This window comes from Chelonoidis abingdonii, chromosome 9 (genome assembly GCF_003597395.2).
Source record: "Chelonoidis abingdonii isolate Lonesome George chromosome 9, CheloAbing_2.0, whole genome shotgun sequence".
NCBI classification, from domain to species: Eukaryota; Metazoa; Chordata; order Testudines; family Testudinidae; genus Chelonoidis; species Chelonoidis abingdonii.
Genome location: NC_133777.1, coordinates 9,628,731 through 9,646,858, shown reverse-complemented (window position 1 = coordinate 9,646,858; position 18,128 = coordinate 9,628,731). Strand labels below are relative to the sequence as shown.

Sequence of the window (18,128 nt, the reverse complement as noted above, 5' to 3'; positions counted from 1 at the left end):
AAAATCCCCAACTGCCAGAGACAGGAGACTAGAGGGGTAGGGCTCTGAGTTATTACAGAGAATTCTTTCCCAGGTGTCTGCCTGGTGGGTCTTGCCCGCATGCTCAGCATCTGACTGATCACCATGTTTGGGGTCAGGAAGGAATTTTCCTTTAGGTCAGATTGGCAGAGATACTGGGTGGTTTTCACTTTCCTCTGCAGCATGGCTCACTTGCAGGTTTAAACTAGTGCAAATGGTGAATTCTCTGTAACTTGAAGTCTTTAAACCATGGTTTGAGGACTTCAGAAACTCAGCCAGAGGTTATGGGTCTATTGCAGGAGTTGGTGGGTAAGGTTCTATGGCCTGTAATCTACAGGAGGTCAGATTAGATGATCACGATGGTCCCTTCTGACCTTAAAGTCTATGAGTCTATTAATAGGTTATTTTAAGTGCTTAAATATGGATTTAGTAACCTAACTTTTGGCACCCACCTTGGAAAAACTGTGGCTATTTATTTTTAAAATATGCCTTTTATTCTCTCTCAGGAGTTGATAGCAATGTACAAACCCATTCAGTGAACCCAGTAACAGGATTATCTCAAGTTGCACAATGATAGAGTTTACAATTGTTTTCAGTGTATTGTTTTCTTTAATTGGACTAACAAGGTTTTGGCAATGAAGTGTATTGCAAGTAGAAACAATTTTTAATGAATGATAATCTATATTTAAATTTTCTCTATTCCAGCTCCTGGCATGGCCAGTGGCTGCACCAGAGTCTGTGACTGTGGTCACCATTGCTCCTGATTTTCATGGAGTTCACAGTGGCTGCATTACCAACTTGAAGAAATTCACTGCTTATTACACATCAGTTCTATGTTTCACCACACCAGGGGATGGACCACAAAGCCCACCAGAGCTGCTGTGCACTCATGAAGATAGTGAGTATAGCGAAGTCCAGTCAGAAATCACCAGCAGTGCCTGAAAACAGTTCTGCTAAAGGTGATGGCCAAAATTTTCAAATCTTGATTCCTAAAATTAGGCTCCTAAATCCATATTTATTCACATAAAAGAAAGTGACCTGATTTTCCAATACCCAAATATGGATTTAGGAGCCTAAATTTAGGCACCAGATGTGAGGTTTTTTGTCAGTAAGTACATTGAAAATGTAATTGTTTATTTGCGTGCTGCAAATGTTTTACACAAGTATTTTATCTTCAAGTATTTGGAAGGTGAGTTCATTATTCTGATCCTGTCCGCCAAACCAGGCTCAAATCTGTGCCAAGAGATGAAAATGTCTCTGGTAGTTCAGTGCAGAGATTATTTGCTGGGTCTCAAAACCCATACATTTGAGCCCAATTTGGTTTATGTGGAGGTGTCTATTCAAGAGAGGTTTAGGATTCATATGTCTGGAGGGGTGGGGGGGGAATTGTTGCAGGTCAAGATTAAATTGCAGTGGCAAAGGAGGCTTGCACAATTGTCTGTCATCACTAATCTTAGCTCTGGGCAGTGCTTTTAATCCTCTTCCCCTCACTGAGCACTGTACTGATAGCCCTAAATTTAAAAGTACGTTAGAAAAAACTGCTTAATATATCCAGGTTAGCTAGTGGTTTTAGAAATATTGTTTTATCTTAATAACTGTTGGTTAGTCATTGTTCCTGCAAAAAAGAGTCTGATCAAGAAGTAAGACTTCAAATGCTGGGCCAGTTGTCCATGAGAGAGTGTTGAAAGAACATAAAAGAAACAAGCTATTTATCCAGAGATTTTCTCATTCATCGTCCATCTCCTCTGGGTGCTAGGAAGTGTGATATCTCTGTGCTCAAAGAGCAGATTTCCTGCTGCTAGAACTTAAAAACATTAGCAGATCACTGAAACAGCATTATAACCATCAGGAATCCATGAGCCAATAATTTAACCTCATATGTGTTTCTGAAGCATTAAAGCTGGAAGACAAGGCGGAAAGAACAGTTTTTGTATTTGGCTAATACTGAATAGGTGGCATGACTTTTTAAAGACTCTTCAGAAAATAATTTCCTTGGAGTTGCAATGGCTAAAAGGAGACCTAGTGTTAGGATATTTGTACATACTGTACGATCTGTGCCTTCAGAGGACACACCAAATCCTTAATATGGCTCCAGGACTACAGCTTGGTTTATTTATGTGGATTTCATTTCATATTTCACTGGACACATCTGCATGGTGAATCAAAATGCAGACTTTAAATCTGAAGAGAACATGATCCTTCCAGACCTCTGCTCACAGTTGGGTTACTTTCTGCCTTTCTTTACAATGCTTGGTGATTCTGCAAAAGAATTTATTTGCTGATCAATTGTAGATCAAACGTGAACTGACATCCAATGAGACATAGTCTTTGGTGGCTTAATGTGACCCATGCCATCTTTTCAGAATTGTACAACAAAATTAAAATTGGACTGTAACTGCAGCAGCATATTGGATTGTAACTTTGTGGATAGGGAGATCAAGGCTAGGAATATAGATACCCGCTCCTGAATACTGCATACTTACTATTGTTACATATTCCTGAGATTCTTACCAGAGTAGCAGTTTTTTCTATAATGCTTTGACTGCTGGCTACTGGAGAACAGTCTCAGAGGTTTCCCTCTCTGGGACTGCATAGTTGCAAATGTGGCTATAGCCAGCCTACTGGCAGGCTTTCTTTTTTCATAGCGGGAAGGGAATGAGAAACTGCACAAAAGTGAAGAGGAAATAAAATACAAATTTGTAGCCCAGAAATTGCCAACTGGTGTCAGCAGAGCTGGAGAACAGCGTATTTGGGCAGGAATCCAGATAACAAAAAGCACAGTGAATATAAAGTAAGCCAAAAGCTCCCTTTTCCAGTGGATCGATTGAAGAGAGAACAGCAAGTTGAATCAAAAATCAATCAGGTTGTCTTCCTTGAAGATCAAAATTGAGGGAGGATGGTGTATTCTTGACAGTCATTCCACTTTATAGTCTCATTGCACGCCAGGGAACTGAACATTTCTAGAACCCTTGAGCTACACCATAAAAATCCTTTAAAAGTTTATACACTTTACAGAAGACAGCTACCATTATACTGGAGATTTTTTAGAGCTGTTTTGCAAGAGTTTATCCATGTGCTGTTTGGATAACACAGATCCTGATTTGTGACGTTAAAAGACCCTGCCCAAATGGGAATTCTGCTGATGCTGTTTCTGCAGATACAAGGCCTGAAAACTCAGTCCCTGCAAAGGCACAAGAAAAGGCTATGGTCTGCATGATATTGTTGAGGGAGAACAACAAACACAGTTGTTTTTCAGGATCCAGCTAGCTTGATTGTTCTAATTAGGTTAGACCAAGAAGAGAGACAGAGAACAAGGTGTATGTAAATCTCCTGCTGCCTCTTTTTAATTCTCTGCACAGTGAAGATGAGGACTGGATAAAATAATTTATGTGATGATAGCCAGATTGATTCTTAACACCTTGCATTCCCCCTCTCCCCTGCAGCTCTTACAGATGTCTCCTGCTGGTTTCCACTGGCCCTGGCTCAGTGTTTTATATCTTCAGTGCTAACCTTGCCGCATGAATCATATCCAAAGTAAATGGGGATCTCCTGTTAACAGATTTCTCTTTCTGATTGCCAGAGCCAGGAGCTGTGGGACACCTGAGTTTCACTGAGATTCTGGACACGTCTCTCAAGGTCAGCTGGCAGGAACCTATAGAGAAAAATGGTATAATTACAGGCAAGTATCAGATGTTATCCTTTAAAATAAGGTGTTGGAATGTATTGTTGCAGTGAAAAAAATGGCTGGATAATAGAACATTTAGAGAGAGCTGCCTACCAAGAATGCACGTTTCCCACTTCCTCTTTAGGGTAAATGAAATGTCAACTAGGGCATGTTACAGAAGGCACAGGTCCTGTTACCACCAGTCCATGATTGTGGCCACTGAAAATTGTGGGCACTCTGTATTAGAAATCAACTCCCCACAGAGTCTTCAAGCTTGTTAAATCTCACTCCGGTTCCACCTGTGTTAATAGATTTCTGAAACTCTTTGAGACTCTGTTTGACCCTTGGTGCTAAGGATCAGGACCTCCTGATGCTGAATTTACAGCTGAGAAATCCTGATTGGCAGTGCTAAGAGGTTACAATTAAGATGAAATAACAAGTTACAGAGTCCTTCACACTCTGATCAAGCAGTCTGGCTATGGGTCATTTGACAGAAAGACTTGAACATTGTTGCTAAATATAGAATATATTATAACAGCGCAGATTTCATATTCACATGCTACTTCACCCTTTCCTGCTATATATCCATATACGTACATCAGCTTGGTTGGGACAGCAGCCACTCATTTTTCTGTCAAGGGGAATACATACCTGGGGAAGTTCATGCAACTTATCCACATCGGTAATATTGTCATCAGATGGAAAGCCTTAGAAAACAAACCATGTAGAGAACAGCAGGTCTGTTTCTCAAAGGAGTACGAATTTTCAAAATTTGGCTTCATTCCAATTTTGAAAAAGCCTGAAATTTTCAAAATTCTCCTGTGACAGGGTATATAAACCCTACACTTGCATGGAAGGAGATAAGGCTGCTTTGGGCTGGAGTAGCCCTGCCGCTCTGCATTGGCAAATTATGCCAGGACTGGAGCAGGAGTTAAAAGGAGGGGGCTCCACTCAGAAGGGGGCAATCCTGGGAAAGGAACAGGATGTTGAGCTTTTCCAGTCTCAAAAAGAGGATGGAAAGCCAATAGAGCCCTCTGCCCTTTCTGAAGGAGGTGTGGATCTCTTGAGCTAACACGGGGGAAAGACTGAGACTTGCATTGACGACCCAGTGAATGCTGAAGGAGACTGTAATGCTCCCAGGACCCTGTGAAGTAGGGGAGGCCCATATCCTGAAGGGAGCTGCCTATGGGGCTTTTCCCTGTTCTTTTCCTTCATCCCTCTACTTGACCTTGTTTGCTTACTGCAGGCTGTTTTGTTGTTTCTCCTGAGAGGGGAGGAGACAGCCAAGAGGCTTTGTCTGGCAGGTTGAATGCTGGCCCGTTAAAAGGACATACCTTTGCTGCACCTGGTGGGGTGGGGGTAATTGGACTCTTACCATGTACTCCCCACAGAGCTCCTAAAAGAGGCACTGTATCATGGACAGATTCATGACATCTCCACAAAGGAATTTTTTTTAAAAAATTGTTTTAGGTCAGTGAAACTTTTTGTTTTAACACAATTGGAATATTTCATTTCAATTTCAAGTTTTTTTATAATTTTGTATTATATTGAGCATGCATACCACATTCGGATGGCTCTGAACAGAGGTAGCTCTTCTGAAGTGTTGCTCAGAGAAATCATGCCTTGATCTCAGTGGTCTTGGGACAAAAACCAATGGTTGCAGAAAGCAGATCTGTATCCGTTCGATAAATCTGGCCAAAATCTTCAAACCTGGGTGCCTAAAATTAGGCACCTGAATCCACGTTTAAACACCCAAATAAGTGGCCTGGTATTCAGAGCAGCTAAGCTCAGTCAGGTCCCACTGAAGTCCATGGGGACTGTAGATAGGTTTGACACATGTCGGGTTTTCAACAGAAATACACGGTCAAAAAAAGGACCCTGGCAGTTCCAATCGGTACTGCTGACAGGGCCGTTAAAAGTCCAGTTGGTTGCACAGTGGGGGCCCGGGGCTAAGGCAGGCTCCCTGCCTGCCCTAGCTCCTTGCGACTCCCGGAAGCAGTCCCTTCAGCCTCTCAATGCATGGGCAGCCAGGGAGGCTCTGTGTGCTGATCCCTCCCTGAGGGATGGCTCTGCAGCTCCCATTGGCCAGGAATCGCGAGCAATAAGAGCTGCGGGGGCAGCACCTGTGGGCATGAGGGCAGTGCACAGAGCCTTCCTGGCCGCCCGCACATCTAGGGGCTGCAGGGACCTGGTGGCTGCTTCCCGGGAGCCGTGGTAAGCTCGCCAGGACCTTGCACCCCAAACGCTCTCCCACAACCCAATCCCCTATCCCAGCCCAGAGTTCCCTCCTGCACCCTAACTCCCTCCCAGAGCCTGCACCCCCCAACTGCCCAACACCCTGCCCCAGCCCCCTCCTTCACCCCAAACCCCTCATCCCTGGCCCCACCCCAGTGCCCATGCCCCCAGCTGGAGTCCTCATCCCCCCTGCACCCCAACACCCTGCCCCAGCCCAGAGCCCTCTCCCGCATCCTGAACTCCTCATCCCTGACTCCACCCCAGAGCCCTCACCCCTATCCCGCAGCCCAGTCCCCTGTCCCAGCCCAGTGAATGTGAGTGAGGGTGAGGGAGCGAGCAACAGAGGGAAGGGTGATGGAGCGAGCAGGAGCGGGGCCTTGGGGAAGGGGTAGGGGAGGGTGTTCGGTTTTGTGCGATTAGAAAGTTGGCAACCCTAGCTGTAGAGTCTCAGCACATCTTAATAGAAGGGCACTTATTTAGGAAACTAAATATGGGTTTAGATCAGTGGCGGCTCCATGCACCAGTGCTCCAAGCACGTGCCTGGGGCGGCAAGCCGCGGGGGGCGCCCTCCCGATCCCTGCAAGGGCGGCAGTCAGGCAGCCTTTGACGGCGCGCCTGCAGGAGGTCCGCCAGTCCCGCAGTTTTGGCAGCAATTCGGCGGTGGGTACACTGAAGCCACGGGACCGGTGGACCTCCCACAGGCACGCCGCTGAATCTGCGGGACCAGGGACCTCCCGCAGGGAAGCCTCCGAAGGCAGCCTCCCTGCCGTGCTTGGGGTGGCAAAAAAGCTAGAGCCGCCCCTGGTTTAGATGCTTAACTTTAGGTACTCAGATTTGAAAATTTTGGATCATGACATTCACTGAGGATAAACTTTAAAGATAAGTATTTTCTCCAGTGTTTACCAGTTACATGTATTCAGTTGTATACAAGAATTCAAGTGAAGTATAAAAATTAAATGTGTAATGAAACACATTAGCCATATCATTTTCAACTGTAATCTCCTCACCTCTCATAAGGGTCAGCCACTTTCGCCACTTTGAGTAGCTATGTTCAGTTTGTCTAATTGCTCCAGTACCCTGGAGTAGATATGAGATTCTTCTTTAGTTCCTGTCATAAATGCTTCTGTAATAGTGGGGATTATTTCAAACAGCTGCCCTTTTCTATCCCAGAGGTGAGTGCATTTTGGTATTGGGACAGGGGAATGATTCCTGGTTGTATGTGTGCTAATCCAATGTAGCCTGTCATTTATTTTGCTACCGTCACTGTAATATCTAGCATAACATGCTACCTATGTGAAGTTTGTGAAGCATTCTGGGTTCCTTTGAGGTGAAAGGTGCTATACAAATATAAGATAATATTATTATTACTATTGAATGGTTTCAGTGTTGCTTTGACAATTCCCTCCAAATTAACACTGCAATTAGCAATCTGCCCTCTGCATAGCAGATCACAATACATTTGCTACTTCAGAACTGCTCTGCTGGAAACAAGCTGCCATCTCCCAGAATGATTTGGAAACCTGATGGAGCGAGATGATGGGCTGTTTCATATACAGGATAAATTGTTTTAGAAGAAAAGAACTGAATGTTTATGAGGAAATACAGGCAGGAAAAAACATGCCAGTCAAGGTTTATAAGTTCCCCTTTCAGTGGTGTACATTATGTTAAGGCTGGGAGAAAGGGATGGCAAAACCATTCATTTCCCTGAATAGCTCAAGGCCTTTATACAGTTCTGCTTGGAGATGTAAGAGTGCTTAGAAAGCCACTGCTTCATCACTTCTACTCATTTGATGTCGTTTACTATGGCTCCCTTTTAATTATAGTGCATGGAATGAGAGGAAAACACAGGGGGCATTGCAAGGTAGGCAGCCAGCCTGCTCTGCTAAACTGCCCATTGCTGTCATTGTAAATTTCAGTATCTTCCTCTCTCCCTCAGTAAACTCTGATTTATGAGAGCCTGGATGTAGATGGACATTTTGTGATTGGGTGTACTGGTCTCTTGTAGAGAATTTACTCCAGATCAACAGAAAATTCTTTCTGAAACTCTTCTGGTGGTGGTTTTGGTTAGGCAGCAGTTTAGGAAGAAGGTGTAGTGCCAAAGCATAAGGAAAACTCTGTGTTACCTTTTGTCTTCGCGCTTACACGCAAACCAGATGAAACAATTGCTGCCCAGACCCATTGGACTCCACTGCCCACATCCCTGGCATAGATTATGTCTGTAAAACAGAGAGGGCATTTTTTCCAGCCACAAGTCCCAAAGTTCTGCCCATCTGTCAGTCACTGGTGCTTAAGTGCTATGTCTTTTGGATACTGTTTTTGGAGTTTCTTTCCTTCATTGCTGTGTGTGTTTGTTTTTATCTTGCCTGGTTTCACTAGGCTTTATTTGTGTGTGTGTGTATGTATTTTGATTTGTGTTTTTATATGGATAGACTCTAATCATTTTATTATTGGAATTGCTGCCTCTGTTTTTGCTCTAGATTGACATTGTAAATGATACATCTTGGTGTATTTTTCCTGGAGACTTTCATCAATTGCACATACTTGATATGCAGCAAAACTGGATCTCTTTCCAAATACAGTATGGCTTTGGAGTAGTGATGGGAAATCCGTAATATGTATAGAGGTGAATCCTCAAAATTTGGTGATTAGCCAAAGCTGCACCTAAACATACTACATCAGCAGAGGAAAGTTCACATTGTTTAACTTAGGACAGGATATTGTCACTTGTCCTTTGGGCACAGATGGATAGGAAAAACATTGCAAATACCTTATTTATCTTTTAGTTTAAAAAAAATCTTCAAAAATCTTGTATTTTTTTTGTGCATTATGGGTGAAATTCCCCCTTCCCCACCCACAGCCTCAATAATCAGGATGCTAAGCAGGAATGGAGAAAATATTAGCCCTCTCCACAAATCATGGGCAGATTATAGGTTTTCAGTGCAACTCCTGTCTGACCACTACCCCAGCTGTGAACTGCCCTTTGGCAGCTTCTAGGCTAAGAGTGCCCCCATGCAGGCGTTTTGAGTCACAAGATCCTGCATAGTTGCAGTTTTCCTGGTTCACCTCCCAACCCCCCCGCCCCACGCCCTGTTCCCCATACTGGTCTATCTGGAACAGCACAGAGTGCTCTCCTCTGAGGTGTACGAGGGATGAAGAGGTTCCCTGTGAGCTCACACTGCCCATAACCCCAACACTGGGCAGCAAAGAGTGGGGAGAGCCTTGCTCTTACTCTGTTGTTGCTGTGACCTTCACCCTTTATTAATAGGTCAATAGATCCCTTGTTCAAAGTCTGCATACTCATAGACTTGAAGGTCAGAAGGGACCATCGTGATCATCTAGTCTGATCTCCTGCACATTGCCAGCCACAGAACCACACCCACCCACTACTGCTCTTAATGATTTTTTTTTTCAATAACCATCTGTGCTACACAAAGTATGAGCTCTCTGGGAAATAATACTGCTCGCTTCATGAACATTAATGAAACCCCACAACACCTCTGAGATATAAGTAGATTATTATCATTCCCATTTTACTGATGGGGGAAACTCAGGCACTGAGTGTTTAAATCGCTGATCCAGGATTAGCATCCAGGAATTCCTGGTTCCCTCTTCAGTATCTAATTTGCTAGATCATGTTGCTTCTCTGAAGTAAACACTTCTGATTAAAATAATTTTGTTATTTCAACTTGTACATATTCATCACTTATGTTGTTATCGCTGAAAACAATGTGAGTTGTCCGAGTTCAGCACTGGAAGATGTTGAGGAAGGCACGTGGTTGGAAGGCCTGCCTTTCCCTTGCCAGTGTGTGCCCAGTACAGTCAGGGGGGTTCTTTTCTTATACTCATTTGAATTGCATCCGTTCTCTTTGATTTCGAGAACTGCATGTATTTTTTTGCCCTGAGCCAAATCACAGGGGCCGACACAGTAAGATTCAAATGAGCTTAAGGAAGAATAAAGTTGTGATAGGTGTAGGAAGGGACAGAGCAAGCAAAGGGAACGAGGAGGAGAACAAACACATTCAGAAACAAAATTGAACAAATCAGGCTGTAGAAACTTTCAGAAGTTCCTGGAAGGCAAATAGATATAAAAAAGATAAGAAGGAAAGTATTTAACAGGCTGGTTCCAATAGAAGAATGAGGTGGAGGGTCAGGCTTTGTAGGGATTAGGATGATAGGTCGGCTACCCTAGGTTTTAAAAGACGGGATAATGATTCACCTTGCTAAAAAGTCTGTGCAGCAGGAAGATGTGGGAAGTAGAGGTTTTTCTGTTTCTGTAAGAGTCCCACCGTGTTCCTGCAAGATCATTATCATCTTATTTGTAAGTATTTCTAGATCTTCAGCCCAGGAAAGGAGTCACCCTGGTAGCTGTGCATAGATTTTTCACTGAATTTTATAACTACTTGCTGGTGAGAAGAGTTTGAGTTTTTCAGTGTCTCTTCCTATTCATTTTTTAGAGTTCATAAATTGAAATCCCGCCCTTCGGAGAAAGATTATTCCTGGGGTATCTCAACCTTTTTATTGTGTATGCTACATACTGATAGAAGGCTCTTCCATGTAAACCACCTCTGTTCTCCTTTGCAATTTCATGGTCACATGATATCCCAGTGACATCCACAATAATTTCTCATGTGGAAAAGTAGTATTGGAAAAGGACTTAAGTATTTTTAATTGGCCTTAATGCATTAAGTGTGTTTTCCTTTCTGTAAAAAGGTATCTATGCTGGAGGAGAGCCAGCAACATGACCCCCAGCTAACTCTCCACCGTCCACTAGCAGCAAGTGTTCCACCACAGTTTGTGAACTTTGGATTATCATGCACAAGAAGACAAAGAACACACCATTGTTACAACTCCTTGACTTCCATGTAATTGTTTTCTAGGCTACCAGATCTCCTGGGAGGTGTACAGCAGGAATGAATCTCGTCTGGCTCGCACTCTAGCCAACACAACCCTTGAATACAAAATCACTGGGCTGTCATCTCTCACAACCTACACTATTGAGGTGGCAGCTATGACTGCAAAAGGCACTGGGTTGGTCACCTCCTCTACCATTTCCTCGGGAGTGCCCCCAGGTTGGTAAAACTACAGAGCATGACCTAAAGTATACTGACTCCTGTGTGCAGCTGCATTCCAGGAAACACTGGTTTCCTGAGTATGGTAATAATCTTTTATTTCTAACGACGAAGGCACAGTACAACATAATTAAAGAAGAATAGAAGGGATGGAGGAATGAGAGGGAAAGGTAATAAAATAGATACTTATTATAGTATCTTTCTGCATTTATAAAGTAACATCAGATATGGGGCGAGCAGTGACCATTATTAAAAAAATCCAGAAAACCCACAATTTTTGGGGCAAAGGAGTTTAGATGCTTTTTAAAAACAAAGAAAGATTTTTCTATTTGTAAGGATTAGAATTGCAGTGTACTTGAACTGTAAGATATTTGTGTGATACAAATAAAAAAATATTTACAGAAGTGGGGAGTGTTGGCATGCGAGAGATCTTGTAGAAGTAGTAGTTCCACATCCTAGAGCCAGGGCTGGCTCCAGGCACCAGCTCGGCAAGCAAGCTCTTAAGCTTGGCTGATCATGGGATTTTTCTACAGAGACCTCTCTGTCCTATACTCCCATTTCTTCTGCCTAAAGAGTCACTCCCACCTAACTTATATCCGGCATGTAGTTAACAAACTGGATCTGCCACACTGAGTCAGCAGATACTGGTCAACATTTCTCTGCAGAGTTCCAATACCTCAGAAATCCTTGCTACCCTATTCAAAGAATCTTCCATCTCATAGACTCGTAGACATTAAGGTCAGAAGGGACCATCATGATCATCTAGTCTGACCTTCTGCAACTTGCAGGCTGCAGAATCTCACCCACCCACTCCTTTAATAGGCCCATAACCTCTGGCTGAGTTATGGAAGTCCTCAAATCTTGATTTAAAGACTTCAAGTTACAGAGAATCTGCCATTTACTCTAGTTCAAACCAGAAAGTGTCCCATGTCCCACAGTGCATAGAAAGACAGAGATCTTGTGGGATTTCTCTCTATCTGACCTAGGGGAAAATTCCTTCCTGACCAGATATGGTGATCAGTTAGACCCTGAGCACATGACCAAGACCCAACAGTCAGACACCAGGATATCACTCTCTTACTATCATTTATATATTAAACCTCTATACATTTTATGAGGTAGGTAAATATTATCTCCATTTTATAGATGGGAAACTGAAGCAAAGAAAGTTTAAGTGATTTCCTTGAGGTCACACAGTAATTCACTAGCAGAGCTGGGAGTGGAGCCCAGATTTCCAGACCACCTTAACCACTAGACCATGCCTCTTTTTCTTATGTAACTTTTGTGGTGCAATGTTAATCTAGATTCTAGGGTCCTCAAGACAGGGATATGTCATTTTATTAGTCAGTAAAATGCCATGCGTACATATGGTGTAGTATAAATAATTATATAATTTTATGTCTGTGCAAAATTAAAGTATTTGCTCTATTATGAGTGATATACTGTACTACTTGCTGAAATATTGAATGTCTACTTATTAATCTGCCTACTTATACCCTAAATCCCAAAGTATTTCTACCCTTTTTAATTTGTTTTAATTTCTACAGAACTCCCCGGTGCCCCATCTAATCTGGTTATTTCTAACATCAGTCCTCGCTCTGCCACGCTTCAGTTCCGGCCCGGATATGATGGGAAAACCTCCATCTCCAAGTGGATAGTAGAGGGGCAGGTACGTACATGACAGAAATCTGTTGAGGTTTCTAATCAGTGATAGATCATCTGAATCTTCCATTGCTACTCAAATCACATTTTTGATCAGCTTCAGATATGAGATCTTGAACAAATGACCACTGGACTGATTGTTTTGGTGATGTTTGGTTTCTTGGGAGAGAAAGTAGAGGTTAAAACCCAAGAGAATTCAGAAGGGTTAGCCAAGAAATGGCAATGGAACAACCAGGGAGAGAAAGGGGTCATCTGTATGTTTTAATTTTTATGCACAATGTGACAAAGTTTCTCCTCTACCTTGGTGGGTTCTGCGCTTATTGGCAGATTTGCTCACCTCAGTGATCTTCCCCACAGTCTGGATCAACTCCTCCTGTGTCTGATCAGGAGTTGGAAGGTTTGGGGGGAACCCAGGCCCGCCCTCTAGTCCGGGTTCCAGCCCAGGGTCCTGTGAATTGCAGCTGTCTATAGTGCCTCCTGTAACAGCCGCATGACAGCTCTAACTCCCTGGGCTACTTCCCCATGGCCTCCTCCAAACACCTTCTTTGTCCTCACCACAGGACCTTCCTCCTGATGTCTGATAATGCTTGTACACCTTAGTCCTCCAACAGCACACCCTCTCACTCTCAGCTCCTTGTGCCTCTTGCTCCCAGCTCCTCACACGCACTTCCTCTCCTCTGACTCCTCCTCACCTGACTGGAGTGAGCCCTGAATAGCCTGCCTTGATTGGCTGCAAGTGATCTAATCAGCCCGTCTGCCTTAATTGGTTCTAGCAGGTTCCTCATTACTCTAGTGCAGCCCCTGCTCTGGTCACTCAGGGAACAGAAAGCTACTCCTCCAGTGACCAGTATATTTGCCCTCTACCAGACTCCTGTATACCACTGGTCTAGGTCTGTCACAACAGGCAGAACAAAAAGATCAACACAGGAAACTCAGGAGCAAACTGAAGGTTTCTTGTATGGTAAATATGTTAAGACTCACACATAATATATATCTGAGGGGTCTCATTCTTTGAATAATTCAGATGGACCTATGTAAGAAGCTTTTGTATGTGTTTTCAGGAAAATGTAAGATGAAATCTAAACTAAGCATCAGAGGGGTGTTAGTCTGGATCTGTAAAAAGCGACAGCGTCCTATGGCACCTTATAGACTAACAGAAGTATTGGAGCGTGAGCTTTCGTGGGTGAATACCCTCTTCGTCAGATGCAGTGGGTATTCACCAATGAAAGCTTATGCTCCAATACTTCTGTTAGTCTATAAGGTGCCACGGGACTCTATGTCGCTAAACTAAGCAAACTCTGTCTGTTTTGAAGTCCAACATTTTTGAAAAATTTTAGTAATGGAAACCTGATTTCAGATTCCTTTAGGTGAGTTTACAGACCAAGTACTATACCTTGGGTATTAGTTTATAGGCTACAAAGGGTAAGAACAGGATGAATTGCTTTATATAGCAAATGTCCAAACATTAATGAGGTTGTGTTATCATGTAATGAAATATGCCTGTATTTCCTGTCCAGGTCTTTAGATATGTATAGGGTGAATTCTCTTCCTCATTAGTTTTAAACAATATTCCTCCTGGTTTCTGTCATTATGCCTTGCAGAAAATGTACATATGTCAGTTCTCCTGACAGATGAGTTGTGCTGCTTCTTTTCTGCCCACGAATCTTTATAAATAATATAATCTGTTTTTAAAACTAAATGTTGGCTTTCTTCAATCAGCGTCACCACTTTAGATTTGTTGATACAATTCATTCACTTGGTAATGAGATCATTGTGAACTAATTGGTACATTTTGATCCATTGACATACACTTTATTGCATATTACAAAGTGAAATGGTGAAACCTACAATCTGATTGTTTAGCATGTTCTGGAACACCACAAGGATGTTGCTGGGAACTTGTTAATTTGTGAGCTACATTGGATCACAAAACACCATTGAAATAAAATGAATCTCAAAGTATTAAAACAGCTTAATAACAATTAAGGGTAAAACTCTCTCCTCTGCATCCATGGAGGGTCTCAGATGCAACAGAGCTTAGAGGCCTTTTGTTGTGCCACGTAAGGGGATTCTTGGAACTCCAACAGGAATCCACACAGTATGCGTGCTCTGAAGCCAAGCTTTACATATGCTCCCTCACAAAGAGGGATTTTGTGGCCAGGGGAGATGCAGGACCTAGATGAGGAGTGGGACTAGTATCTGCAAAAACACAGATCCACCAGCCATATCATCCTCTATGGAAAGGGGCTCACCAGTAGTGACTGTGGAGCAGCACTCATACTGCTGTGCAGCGTGGGAGTGAGGAAAGATTCCTTCTACCATTGTTCTCTCAGAATGTCTCATCTGCATCAAACCCAGCTATTTGGACTTGATATGGTGGGAGGACTTTCCCATTAAGACTTTAAAACTATGTTACAGCCCACAGTAATGATTTATAGTCTTTCTGATCTTTTCCATTCACTGACCTAACTGCATTTTTAATAGCATTATATTTGTGGACAAGGACCCCTTTAACTGTAGCATTCTATGAAAAAGAACCCAGCTAAATCAGGGATGCTTTGAGCCCAAGATTTATGATTCATGAATTACTGAAGGAATGTTTCCAGTCACTGGTGCATCTGCTGAAAGCCCCTGATGCCATGACATGGAAACAACTTCGAGTTTAAAAATAGAAATTGCTGGTCTGACCAAGGCTTTCTTTATGCCTCTGGCAATACAGTGAGCTGAACAGCTTCTTTTGCTTCTCATGTTGTTATATTTTACCTTTCAGAGGCTCTGTTTTAGGGTAGTGTTTTTCCTTTATCATTTCTACTTACTTTTGAATGTTACAGTTAAAGCATACATCGAAACAGCTTGTGGTTTTCAAATCTAAAGCTTTTACTGTTTCTATCAACTAGAATCAAATTTGAACATCTGATTTTTACAATATCACAAAACTGTTTTAAACTGTCATCTCTGCAGCAGTCATGATGGTGGTAATAGCTGCTGTACCAATACAATTACATTTCAGTCCTAAAATTAAAATAAAAAACCACTTAATGCTTCTTTGTGCATTATAGCAACTTAAGAGTTGCTGTGCCCAGAAACTCCAGCTTCCAAATGATTCTCCTGTTGTAGGGGGATGCTGTAATGTATGTCTTAGCTCCAGCCTTTGAACAGAATGCTTCATGATCAGAGGATTGCAAAGGCTGCTGTGCTGCTACAGCTGAGGATCTGGCCTTCAACCTGTTATAAATGCAGTATTGTCCCTTAGGTTGTACACTGGTCCTGGATTCCATCACCTCTGGGATGACTGAGAGAACTTGAGGAGTCGCTGCTGATTTACTCCCGTGAAATTTCGATCAGAGTCAGAAGTCAATATCCATAATGTGAACAGGAAGGTTTTACTATCTGGGTTCAAACTTCTGCATTTCTGCTGCCAGTGGAATCTTTGTCACCTGAGAAGTTGTGGCAGATGGAGTTCTCTATGCCTCTTTACATTGTTAGTGATGTCCTCAGCTTTTCCAGGAGAAATGCAGAACTCTGAATGGAGGTATTGGCATATAAGCAAGGACGAAATTGATTTTGCAATGCATTGTTTTGTTTGAATCTGTCTCCATTAGTCTGCACATGAACAATGCTAGATTAATGATTAAGGTATCTCTTAAACTTATTATTTATAATTTTTTGGAAAACATAAAATTCTCCAACACAATTCAAGGACTTAATTCTGCAATCCTTACTTATGGGAGTAATCTTACTCATTATAAAAAGTTTGATGGTCTTTAGTGAGACCACTTGTGTCGGTCAGAATTATTGGACAGGTCCCAGCCATATATCATATCACAATATCTGGCATTAAAAAAAAAAAGAAATACAAGCAGTAGGACTCTGCTAGTAGCTACTTAGTTAGATTTAGGAACTTAAATAATTTGGGGTTTTTTTCATCTGTTAAAAGTCTTTGGAGTTCCCCTTAAGCTTCATACCTGACAAACCTATCTCAGCTGTGTGGGTGTACAGTGTACATACATACCATGGAGTACTATTCCCTGCTGTATATTTGGATCACTAGCTTTCTCTTATGCAATATTAAAAGTGCTCTTTAAGTTTCCGTTTTCAGTGAGGGAGGTCATTGTTTTTATATTCTAATGTAGTGGTTTTCAACCTTGTTTCATTTGTGAACCCCTACAAAATTTCAAATGGAGGTGCGCACCTCTTTGGATATCTTGGACATAGTCTGCAGACCCCCACCGGTTGAAAACCACTGTTGGAATGAATGAAACCAGATTGGATGTGTGTAACTCTTATAATCAGGGAAAAGATGTAAAACCAGGGGACTTATGCTAGCTGGTTGTGATTGCTCACATGGATCAAGTTTCAAATATTGAGAATTGCAGTGAACTGTATGCAGCCAAGCTATGCAATAAAAAGAATGGATGAAAAAAGTACTGATTAATTTACAATAATGCGTCAGTCTGAGGAAACTGCAATACAGACTCTCCCTGGGTTATGCAAACTCGACTTACGGAAATCCGGACTTACAGAAAAAGTTCTGTAAATTCCGTAAGCTTTTTTTTTTTCTTTCTGGCATAATTGTCGGAGATACATTCCCGACTTATTTGGGAGTAAGTCAAAATTTGACTTACACAAGGCTGTTGCTCCGGGGGCAGTACAACAATGTGAGCTCATCACAAAACATGACTGAGGTCTCAGCTGACCAAAGTATGAACTTGTACTCTCACACGGCATGTGTTCTATCGGAACTTGGTAACCAGGAGATTATTTTCCTTTATTTCTGCTGCTGCAACCGTAGAATAAGTTTAATTTACTTTGAACTTTTGAATTCTTCTCCTGCACTTAGCCCACTATTCCATCTCTACTGAGTCTCCTTTCAATATTCCAAATCTTTGAGCCTCTACAAACAACTTCCATTTGTTGTTTGTAGGGCTGTCAATTAATCACAGTTAATGCATGTGATTAACCCAAAACAAATTAACTAGATTTAAAAATAGTTGTGGTTAATCACACTGTAAAAAGGATAAACAAAAGAAATTGTATTTTTCAGTTTGCCTCATACAAGTTCAGTCCTACTTCTTGTTCAGACAATTGCTAAAACAAACAAGTTTGTTTATATTTACAGGAGATAATGCTGCCTTGTTCTTATTTACAATCTCACCTGAAAGTGAGAACAGGCATTCGTATGGCACTGTTGTAGCCAGCGCTGCAAATTATTTACATGCCAAATATGCTAAACATTCGTATGCGCCAGCCTGCTTAAACTCATGGGCTCTAAATTTTTACATTGTTTTGGTTTGGAGTGCAGTTTATATATATATAGTGACTGGATAGCGTAGTGGTTAAGAGCGCCACCCTTTGATACGGGAGACCGCCCTTTGATACGAGAGACTGGGGTTCAAATCCCGGTGGGTACCCAACTTTCCAGTAGGGGTCCTTGGGCAAAAGACCCCCTAACGCTTCACCTGCCTACCTCAAATATGAGA

The 18,128-nt window shown here is 42.3% G+C and overlaps 1 protein-coding gene across 2 annotated transcripts in view; it reads left to right on the top strand.

Moving 5' to 3' along the window:
* SDK1 (sidekick cell adhesion molecule 1) overlaps positions 1-18,128 on the top strand; it is a 662,005-nt gene that overhangs the window by 515,919 nt on the left and 127,958 nt on the right. For both annotated transcript variants that reach the window (XM_075069178.1, XM_032767751.2), the window contains exons 19-22: positions 724-916; positions 3,599-3,697; positions 10,795-10,986; positions 12,534-12,655. In XM_075069178.1, coding sequence (XP_074925279.1) covers positions 724-916; positions 3,599-3,697; positions 10,795-10,986; positions 12,534-12,655 — 606 coding nt within the window. The remainder of the gene's footprint in view (positions 1-723; positions 917-3,598; positions 3,698-10,794; positions 10,987-12,533; positions 12,656-18,128) is intronic.